The following is an 11675-nucleotide window of genomic DNA, read 5'->3' on the forward strand; positions in this document are numbered from 1 at the left end:
AAATCAGATGAAGTCTCTTCAGGCTGGTTATGGATAAATATGGACACCTGACACCTGCACAAATTCAAACAAATCGTAAGCTTTAAAGGATAGTATGTTAGGTTCTTAAGGTCCTTTGGTGAAAAAGTCATTTCAATCCATTATATGTCTTTACTTCTACAATCTGCCCATTGATAAGTCCACTGTTTGGGTGCTTTGATTTCAGCATATGAGATTCTGTGTTACTGTAAGCTTTTTTCCCCAACACATGTAGAAAAGCCCGTACGCACGTGCATTGCGGTAATAATGGGAGTAATGTGTGCAGCCTGTCTTCTGACTGGCAGGTAGTTTTGCTGTGGTTTACAATCACCATGATGTTTACATGAATGATTCTGCCACCCACACAACAGTAAGCAGTTTCTTAATGGGAAAGTAAAGAAGAAAAAGACAGAATCAATTCCATACAAGGCTGTTGGCAAGTAAAGGATCGCTAATTTGGAATGTGACATCTCTCCAATCTCCCTCTTCTCTCGCTCTACCCGCTCCCTGGTTTCTGGTGAATGTAGATTTAGGACTCTCTCTGACAGAGTGGCAGCTACATCTCATCGCTTCCATGCTCCATCACTATTAACAAGGAGAGAGACACATATTCAATAGTTTGTATCTTTATCTGTCTGATTCCACTGTAGTTATGACTGTAACCAGATGCTGCAGATGCTAATGTGCTTTGCTTGGTTTGGGCTTAGAGCAAGAGCTGCCGTCCTCCTGCAAAAGAGGAACACACGCTGGCCCCCTTGTGGAGCCCCTGCATAACAGAGTGCATGTGTGTCTGTGCGTGTGTGTGTGTGTGTGAGAGCGTGTGTAGGTGTGTGTGTGTGTGTGTGTGTGTACACTGGATACATGCGTCTGTAGGTCTGTTTATGCAAGCTGTACAGTTTGACGATGTACAGCATGCCAGTCTGCATGTGTGCACTTACGTACGTGTCTGTATCCAAGTCAGTATTAGGAATATTCTACGAGTGTGTGTGTGTGTGTGTGTGTGAGCTAATGCAGGGTCTGTTCTATCTATGTACAGTGTGTGCTCATGCATCTGTGTGTGTGTGTGTGTGTGTGTGTGACTTGTCAGGAGCAGATGATGGGCTGTATGTGTGTGTATAGAGGTCCCTCTGGCTCCCATGGTTTCTCTCTCTATCCCCTCCTCCCTCTCTTTCTCCCCTCCCTCTTTCCTTCTCTCCTTCTCCGTCTCTCCCCCTTCTCTCGGCTAACTCAAGCGCCACCTCCCTCTCGCACATGCAATAGCACTCTGCCGTGAGGCTGGGGCGGCCATTTTAACCCTTTACAGTGAGTCTGGGTGTGTGTGTGTGTGTGTGCTTGTTTTTCTACCCTTGTGAGAACAAGTTTGAGTTTTAGACCTTTGGATTGAGAGAAGTTTTGAGCAGAGTGAGGTCATTTTGGTAAATCCTAACTTCTTTAAGGGGTTTTTATAGTGTTAATGTTTGGGTTTAAGGGTTAGGGAATAATGGAAGGTTCTCACAAGTATAGTAGTGTGTGTGTGTGTGTGTCCCTTTCTGCCAACTGCATTCAATTACTGTATGTGAGAAAGAACGGCCACAAATTACATGCTGTCAGTCACAACCGTCGCCGAAACATGTACACTTCCCTTTTATATGTTTTCTATAAAGTTCTTGTTACAACTTATGAAACCCCTAAGATGCAAGTTCAAATTTCACTAAACTTGCTTCTTGGAATCGAGGCATTTGCGTTTACAAGCTGCCATTAAGGCCAACAAATTCATCACCAACCAAATCCCCAAAGAAACCGCTTTCCAGCTCCCAGTGCATCGTGGGAAGAAGGCCTCCGAGCCGCACGGATCCGAGGAGAGGGACGACGGCTGAATAGCATCACGGCTCTGTCTGTCTGTTTGTCTGTTCGTCTGGCTGGCTCACATCTAGGGTGTGGTTTAATATCCTGTTCCCTCTGTTCTTTCTCTCTCCTTTTTACTCTTCCTTCTCTCTCTTTGCTCGGCAGGATTCGTTGAATGTGGTTAGCATTAGAGCAAAGGACTCATTTTTTAGTATTTCACAGCTGCAGTAGTTTAATTTACGGGAGTTTATGAGTCATTGTTTGTATTACTAGAAAAGCGTATGAATACTAGTTGAAGATTCAACAGTAAAGTCGTGTTATGTAGGTCACATCATAAAACAATTTCACTTTCAACTGGTGGGTTGGAAAGTAATATGCAAACACAGCAAGATCGCTCCATGTCAAGGAAGCGCAGTCGGTCGCAGACAAACTGAGTCACAACCGCAGAGATCCTAATGACAAGATGTTCAAGTATTAACACTTCAAACACATTCAAGAACCATCTCCTTCCAAGCAGAGGAGCGATGGTTGATTAATGGCGGTGCGGTTTTGGCCGGAGCATCAGATGAGATCCCACTGCCTTTATAAGTCGTGTCTGGGCGAAAAAAAGAACAATCGGATGTCATTTGTGGCAGGAAAAGAAATAAAGAGGACAGTTCATTGTAATTAATGTGAATTAATGGGTTGCTAACAATCCCATTCATTAAAGACAGACAGACAAACTCCATTAGAAAGGCCGACGACAGACACAATGATTTGTAACCTACAGGTCACAGTGGCAGATGGGAGAAATACAACAAGCTATCCTGAGAGGCGATGGCAGCAAACACCCTCACTACTAATCCTACACACTTCCCGTTAAGCTTAAATATCAGACTGCATCCAGCACAGGATGCAGAGGTACACAGATAAACTCGCCATCTGCCAAAACAGTTAAATAAGGATATGGGTCAGACTCTATCAAGGGACCAGTTCACATGATGGTTACGTATGGGACTCCCACGCACATTCAGCAGATGTCTGCGGAAACACGTGTGCACACGCAGCTCACTCATTGCACATAGATACTGGCTGCGTGACACATGCATGCACACCTATAGGGATGCACATAGGAACGTGCACGAATGGTCATGCACAATGTAATCTTAAATCATGTGATCTAAAATCTCGAGATTCCAGCTGGTGAGAAAAAGGAGAAGGGAGGGGGGAAAAAATGGGAGAATATGAGGAATGTTCAGGTGATAAAGAGAAAGAAAGAGAGAGTGTGCATGTGTGCGAGAGGGAGGGAGAAAGAGAGGTAAAGAGAGACAGAGAGAGAGAGAGGGAAAAGGAGACAAAAAGAAGGGAGGAAGGTTTCCAGTGGATCCAGGTAGACATGTGGAGTTGTGATACGGGGGTCAGGGTCCTGCTGGACCGTAGGGAGGTGCTGGTGAGCTGCCTGCCCAGCCAAACCTCTTCCCTTCTGGTCACGCGCTGAGCCAATGGAGCCTGGATCCATCCTGCAAGCCCTCCCTCCCTCCCTCCCTCCTTCACTCCCTCTCTCTCTCTTCTTCACTTTTCTCCCCCCCTCTCCCTCCCAGTCCCTCCTTCCCGTCCCCCTCCTCCTGCTCTTCTTTCACAGGCCCTATGGGTGCAGTGCCACGTCGCTGAGTGAGGTTATTAGAGCAAGAGAGAGAGAGAGAGAGAGAGAGCTATGCACCTCCACGTGGGCTAATGCGTTTTCTCTCTTTCTGCTTTCCTATCCTTTCTTTCCTTCTGCTCTCCTCTTGTTCCCTCCTGCCTATAGGAACAAAATCGTCCTTCACTTGTCACCTCCTATATATATTTTTTCCAGGCTCACGGTCAAGTAGAATATTCTCACATTATTGAAAAGGAGGCTCATAAACATCCTCGCTTCTCTGTGAAAATCTTTCATATGACTCATGGCTGTGTGCTTGTGTGTGTGGCGCTCGCATCGCTGAGTTTCCAGTCTGGTGTGAGCCGTAAATATACCATCTTACCCACAAGATAAACTTCCTGAAGCGTATGCATTTTAATTGCCACCATTTCATATTTGGCAACTGGAAATGAGCCAAATTCAGCTCTTAATATTTTGTGTATCTCATTCTATAAAACACGCTGGAAAACAGAGGTGGCCCTGAGCAAAACAGTTTTCCCTATACATCATTGCCATCTAGTGGCTATTTTATTAATAGCACATTTAAATTCTATCACTGAGTCCTTGATATTAGCATATTTATACAAGGAGAATTGAAGTTGAGTAAGAAAAAACAAAAGTTACCACAGGTATATACTGTAGTGTTCAAGTCAACATACAGGTTAATCTTGCCAATAGACACTTGTGGCAAGTCTCTAAAAACTATTTTATACAGCTCTGATTTTTCAAATTATACAACAATCAAATGGGTTATTTTGGGCTTTAATACATTCTATTGAAGAAAGCGCTCTGCTCTACTTTGTTAGTGCCGCTGCACTCCTGCAGCCGCCTGCCAAAGAAATCCAACCACTACACCAGGGCATGGTGACGTCAATATCACCTGATTACTAACAAAGCTCAATAACGCAGGGAAACTATTAATAAGACACACATTTTACGTACATTCTCTGTGAGAAGCTTAACTGAATGATCAGTATAAAGCAGTTGATTTTCAATGCCATTTGACTAAACTTGCACAGCTGAATCATGTTCAACTTGTAAAGTGGATGAGGTTTAATACAATACAATTCAGGTACATTTTAGTTGCATGCAACCAAAAAGCATAAAAACAAGGGACTCACCCCGCTCTATTATTCTGTGTACATCACTGTCACTGAGGCTTTGATGTTGCACAGACGCTGACAACTTAATGATAGTTTTGTTCTCATTTGAATCTCTCATGGAATCATCATTGCGCAAACTGGATATAAAAACAACAATGTTGATTGACTTGTTTATGGGCAGTGGTGAAAATGCTTTACAGTGGAACATTTGGACCAATGTCCATTCATCGCCATGGGAAAGTTGCTGCTGGAGCGTTAACAAGCTGCGCCACCTCTCCGCTGCCAGTGAACCCGGCCCCAAAATCTAAATGATGTTTTTTTCTGACGTTTATTTTCTCCTTCAAATAAGAACCAGGGGTGATGGAGCAGCCAGGCAAAACCCAGCAAGTGAAACACTCAAGTAAATAACAAACATCAGCACATTCATGTCTCATTTTGGCCTATTATAGAGAATTCCTGGTTCTGGTGGTTTTGCTTTGGAGCACTTAGGGAAAATGATTTCAGGCAGAACAATTTATTGTTGTTTGTGGTCCTTGCCTCTTTAAAAAGGAAGAGCTGGAATCAATGCTCAATGAAGTTGGATTAAGGTGAGTACTTTGGCTATACCTAAAAAAACTAAAAACTAACTAAGAAAATATGGCAACTAATAGTCATTCAATTTTGTTGAATAATAATATAGTTGATCTCATCAAAAAAGCTGTAGTAAATCTGATTTATAAAAATAACAAGTGAATTAGTTATGCACGCACCATAAATTTTTAATAAAACAATAAAACTGGATCTTAGAAATCCTGGTCGTCAAAGTCCTTAAATAGAAATCACCATCAACATTGTTACTCATAAAACTTGAACCACAAGTGACATCTTGATAAAGATTATGCAAGATTACTGCATTGCCAAATGGAATGAAAGCCTTGATCAACAACAACTGGGCAAACTTTAGGATGCAGAATTGTCTATGTGCTGAAAAGGTTTCAGAGATACAGATGTCCAACAGCACAGATTATATATTTCCAAATGTGATGGCAGACAGGTGTGGAAGGCAAATGGCCTCTCAACCCTGATATTGAGAGGTGCGCAGAATTACCTAGAGAGCGAATACTGATACTGTCTTCTGTTTTTTGACAATAGACTGACAATAGACTCATAACATAGGAAAATCATACAGTAATTCTGTATTTCTGGATGCTTCATGCTATCACTTCTTTGTACCATGACTCTGACCCAGGGAAACAAGCCCGGACCTGAAACACCACTACAAACTTCTCTCTTGGTAAATCTGGACACCAATTAGCATTGTGGGTGACAAACCATGAGTCTCCCACATTTGATTGTCACATACATATCACTGATAATTTTTGTTGAACATCTGTAATCCTGTTCTTGGTACTAATTCTGGAGAAAGAAGGCATATTTAGGGGAGTAACATTTGGCAGTAACATATGAGGACACACACTAGTTGTCCCTATTGAGCCGACTGGAGAAGAGTGGTACAGAGTTTCTTTGAGGCACTGGACATGCTAGACACCTCTTTTCATCATGTGCTGGATTTACATGCCCAAAAAGTCGGATTGTCTGACCATATGTGGCACAGATGTGATGTGTTTTCTCAGCGCTGTCAAAACATGAAGTCTGAATTCGAGTTTTCTCAGGATCAAATTTGAGCGTGTCTCCTTTTGTGTACTCAGTGAAAAAATATTTACTTCAACTTCAACAAAGTGATATCGTGTGAGAAGAGCACTATGTTTGTGTGTGTGTGTGTGTGTATGCATGCATAAATGTATTTTTCTGTGTGTGAGAAAGAGAGCAGATGGTGTGTGTGTTTGAAGCTACCTCAAAAGGATACGTGGCTGTTTGAGGTTTGTGAAGTCCAGGTTCAGCCCCTCACTCCCACCAGCCATTGCATTATGCTGCTGTATATCTCAAATGAATAGTTAAATGAATAAGCAGATGAAAGCATAGATGTGTATCTTGTAGAATACTAGATAACATGAGCAACGTCTTGGGAGAAAAATCACATAGTTTTGGTCCTGTTTCCCTAGTTTATATCCTGCATGGTAATAGATCCTTCTTGTCAGTATGAACACTTGATGTGAGGATTCTAGATGTAACTCAAGGCTACAAACAGAAGTTTGTGATGCACCAGGTTGCTGGTGTGAATCTGATCATTGATGAATCATAAAATGTCCCATGTTATAGTTGTCAAAATTTTGAACACTTGTATAAAGATATAAGATATGACAGCAACTTTGACAGTGTAGCACCCAGCATAGCGTGTTCATATACGCATCTGAAGAATACTATAGAGAACTTTATTGAATTCACATAGTTTAAAATATTTACACACCATTGAGCTAAGTAGTACTGATGACTTATGTTAGGGTGTTTAATATCACAAAATGAAAATGCCCATGTTCCCAAATACATTTCTTAGGTAATCGGTTTTCAAAAGTAATTCAAATGTCAAATACATTTTTTTTTTGAATTTCTCTGTTTTTTAAGGTAATGGATTGCAGTTTTTGAAATCAGATAACTTTAATCCTGTTGCATGTGATGCATTACTCCCCAACCCTAGAGGCATGTTTGGATAAAACAAAGGAAAAGAAAAAGAAGTCTGTAGACAAAGAATGAGTGCGCTCAAAGAGTGAGGTTGGGAGGGTTACATAAATAACATTTCACAAACCATAAATATATTTTTTACACTGTTGTGCAAGTTCCACCATTGGCTTTTCGCATAGTCACGGTATTCACCGCAAGTCTTGGATGGAACATAAGGAGAGTCACCACCACAAAGAGAAATATTAATCTTTTTTTGACTTGTGCACGTAAATAGTCTCAGCAGTAAGATATTCCATCCTGCACAGTTTGTATCCTTTCTCCTGCAGGTACAGCAGCTCAGTAGAAGTGCACCACTTGGAAACCCCTTAAGCATCTAAAGGCCTGTGCGTCTAAGTTGCCTAGATCAATTAAATTGTGTTCCAGCTGCACTCGTACCAGCCCGCTGAGGCTCGGCGTTTTGTCACCCCAGCAGAAGGCGTCGCGAGGCACTGATTGAATCTTGTTGTGGGTGAGTGCAGCTGAGTGCAGAGTGCGGGGCAGCTGTCTGGGCACCTGGCGCAAGGTGTTGTGGCACAGGTCTAATTGATGCAGTACTGGCAATGTCCTGAATGCGCCTGGTGCCACTCTGAAGATCTTATTCCTTGCCAGGCCTAAGTGTTCCAAGTTTGATAAGGTGAGGAATGTAGCTTTGTTGATGGAAGATATGAGGTTGCCCTCCAGGTTTAGGGTTTTTAGTGACAGGGGAAGGTGTCGAGGGACCTGCTTTAGCCGGTTCCCCTCTAAGTTAAGGCTCTCCAAGTGAGTTGCGTTGAGGAGGGACTCCCTGAGAAGACCCTTGTTTGTCAGTCTGTTAGCACTCAGATCTAGCACCACCAGCTCAGATGTCCCATTGAAGGCCCCTCCGCGGAATCGCTGAATGAGGTTCCCTCTGAGGTACAGCTCCTTGATAGACAGCGGTAGGCCCAGAGGAACTGAGGCTAACTGGTTGCCATCCAGGTTCAGCGTGCGTAGGTTGCCCAGAGGAGCGAGCACTGCACTAGGGAGGGACTCTGACCCGTTCCCCAGGCTGTTGTTGCTGAGGCTGAGAACCAAGAGTCCAGGGCATCGGGCCCAGGCTGCCTCTGACATCACGCTCAGTGGGTTATTGTCCAGACGAAGCTCTTCAAGAGAAGCTGGAAGGTCAGTTGGCACACTTTCCAGGAGGTTCCTATCCAGATAGAGGCGCTTCAGGGCTGGAACCCCCTCAAAGGCCCCTTCTATGGCACCATCTGTTAGACGATTGTTGCTCAACACCAGGAACTCCATAGAGATGTATTCACTGAGTAGGTCCAGCTGGATGCTGTTGATGTGGTTATTCATGAGGAGGATGTAGCGGGCATTATAGGGAATGCCGTAAGGAACCTTGTCCACACCTTTGTCTGAGCACTGGACCACTCTGAAAAACAACAACATGACACATTCAGACTGAGGTTACACTGCACATTGGTGATCTCCAAATGTCAGAAACTGATGCTGCCACTGTCACACTTAATGCCATAACACTTCAGAATAACCAGCAGGAGAGCATCAGAAAATGTAGCTTAATATATATATATATATATATATAATGTATATGAACATATAAACATATGAACTTAAGTTTTTCTGAAAAATTATTCAATATGCTTGATGTGGGCAGGCTAGTCTTACCTTCCATAACAAGCACACTCAGGGGGACAGTAGTTGTCCTTGAAGTAAGGGAAATATGTTGGCTTTGCAGTCTCCTCCTTCTCCTCTGAAGGCTTTTTGGTTTTATTGCCCTTCTTCCCTTTCTTTACCTTGGACTTCTTGCTTTTCTTATTTTTGTAACTTTTGTTGATTTTTGTTGGCTTCATCGCAGGTGTTTCGGCAGTTGGTTGTGTCAGAGGTGGTTTGGCTGAAGATTTGGTCACTTGTGGTTCGGGAGGAGATGCTTTATTTTGCTTCACTGTCGGTTTGGTCTCATTTTCCATTGATTTAAAAGGTTTAGGTTTGCCAATGTGCTGCGAGACTCTTGATTTAGGTGTAGGTTTGACCTGTTTAGTAGTAGAATTATTTTCTTTTGATTTTGATGTAGGTTTTGGCTCTTTCAGTTTAGGTGTAGCTTTTAGGTCTTTGGTTATAAATCTTGCTTCTTTGGGTTTTGCCGTTGCTCCTTGCTCCTTGACAATGAATTCCTTGGCAATGAGTTCAGTCTCTTTTGTTTGGATGATAGTATTTGTCTCCTTTGTGTCTTTTACTTTGTGTGTAGTTCGTAGCTCCTTTGGTGCAAGTTTCATCACTATATTTTTGACCTTGACGTCTTCTGCCTTTTTGCTGATAATTGATACCTTTGCAGTTGGGCCAACTTTGACCTCCAATGGGTTTTGCTTGAGATGATGTCCAGGACTCTCTGTCACTTTGAGCACCTCAGTGAGGAGATCATCAACTAGGGAGACAGACCTCACCTCTGCTGCTGGTCTCTGGCTAGGGCCCACTGTTACTGCTAAGACGTGACTGGTGGTTGTAGGAGTGGGAAGAGTGACGGAGGGAAGGAAGAACTGAGGAATAGCTTTTGTGAACGGGGACGGGGGATGAGAGGGTACAACCGGAGGAACTGGGGGGAGCGTAACTGGAGGGACATTATGATGATGAACAGGGGGAGGAGAACTAGGAGGAATTTGAGACTGAGTGATAAGTTGAAGTGTGGCAGGAGTCGCTAATTCCTTTTCCACTTGAGGAGAAGCTGTGCTTAAAGGAGGTGTGAGATTGCTAACAACTATGTGATCTTCCTTTTCTCTCTCTGCTAATTTATTCTGTTCTGCATTGCTTACTTCCTCTCCCTCCTCTGCTATTTTCTTTCCTTCACTATCTCCTTCCTTATTGTCCTCATTTTCTCCTTTCTCTTCCACATATTCTTGTTTTTCATTTAATTGCTTCTTTCCATTCTCGTAATTATCTTCTCTTCTCTCCTCATGAAGACCGATCCCTGCCACCAGCTTGCTCTCTGTCTCCTCTTTCTCTATCCCTTGCTTTTCTTTCTCCATTTGACCACTTTTCATACTTTTCATATGACCATTCACTGTTTTCACCATCATCCCATTTTCTGTGTTATCTGCTAGGATCACTTTCTCTGTCCTACTCTCCTCAAGTTCCTCTCTCTTTTCTGAGTTATCATCTGGATTCAGTCCATCCTCTCTCCCCTCCACTTTGCCCTCTTTATCTGTATCTAAATGGTCCTCTATCAACCCATCTTCAGTATCAGCAACAGCTGAGTCTTCCTCTCTTTTTGTTTCTCCCCCTAAGGTCATATTCTCAGAAACTGTCTTAGTGAAACCTGTTGAGATGTTATCCACTCTCTCTTTCTCAACCATCCTCTTCTTTTCTGGGTCTGTCTCTGGAGTTATCCCCTCTTCTCTCCTCATTTCTTCTACCACCATTTCATTCTTGACAGTCTCCCTCTCAGGGTTTGTCTCTGGTGTTAATCCTTCTTTCCTCTGTTCCTCCTCCTTTTTCCTCTCCTCAGTGAAGGTGGCAGCTGCCTTTTTCTCCTCATTTTCTCTTTCCTCCGCTGATATGGAAGTCTCCGTCAGTCTCTCAGTTCTCCACTCTGACCAGTGGTCCACGTCACTGTCCAGTCCAGCTATCTCTGTGATAGTTAATCCTACAATACAGAGAGCAATCATTCAGACAGCTCATTCAGTTCAATGATTCAGAATAGGCATCTCTCACAAATGCTTCAAGACTTGCTATTAGAAATTACAAATTACAAATATTTTACAAATATTGTAAACCATGTTGCGTAGATATCAGTAACATAGTTACATCCTTTACAACACTTAGCATTCCCTTGAAAAGGCTAATGAAATCATTTGCAAGGAAGTGTTAATGAGCTCTTGTATCATTATTGCGATTAGTAAAAGAGATGACAACTTTATTTTTAAAGTCAAAATTCTTGCAGCAGTATATTCTGTATACAGATACGTGTTGTTACAAATGTTAAGTAGGCTTAATTCTGCACTTACTGGGTTGCAGTACATAGGAATATCCAGATACCGCGAAGAACATAAGCAGGAGAGTGAGCGCTTCCATTTTATCTATAGTAGAATATGACAAAAACATCAGGGGAGGGACTTTCACCCAGAGCATTCATTAATAGCATTTCAATAAATGGAATATAATATACTCTCTAATGAATTTTACTGAACCACATTTTTAGAAACAATATGACACATTAGAGTCCCTTTAAATATCCACAATCTTTTGACAATCTTGTCATACGTGGTTTTAAAACCACATTATTAATTTTCATTCATGCATTTAATACTCTGACAGCCCAGAAATATGGAGGAAGGTTTACAGGTACAGTAAAGCCATTGTTCCATCAGTGTGATTTATGAGTGCTGCTTACCTGATGTGTGCGTAGCCTCCTTATATGTCAAAGTTGAGTTCTTGCATTTGTCAATGTTATCCAGTCGACAACATACCTGCCTCTCTCTATGGAATGAGAGAAGTTA

At 42.5% G+C, this 11675-nt stretch overlaps 1 protein-coding gene across 1 annotated transcript; it reads right to left on the reverse strand.

Annotated features, from left to right (window-relative positions):
- Positions 1-7497: 7497 nt before the first annotated feature.
- LOC139916758 (podocan) lies at positions 7498-9035 on the reverse strand. The gene is made up of 2 exons (XM_071905750.2): positions 8851-9035; positions 7498-8596 (listed from the first exon to the last, which is right to left on the reverse strand). Exons 1-2 carry the CDS (start codon positions 9033-9035, stop codon positions 7498-7500), a joined length of 1284 nt encoding a protein of 427 aa, XP_071761851.2.
- Positions 9036-11675: the final 2640 nt, after the last annotated feature.

The sequence above is a fragment of the Centroberyx gerrardi genome, chromosome 24 (genome assembly GCF_048128805.1).
Source record: "Centroberyx gerrardi isolate f3 chromosome 24, fCenGer3.hap1.cur.20231027, whole genome shotgun sequence".
Taxonomy (NCBI): Eukaryota; Metazoa; Chordata; class Actinopteri; order Beryciformes; family Berycidae; genus Centroberyx; species Centroberyx gerrardi.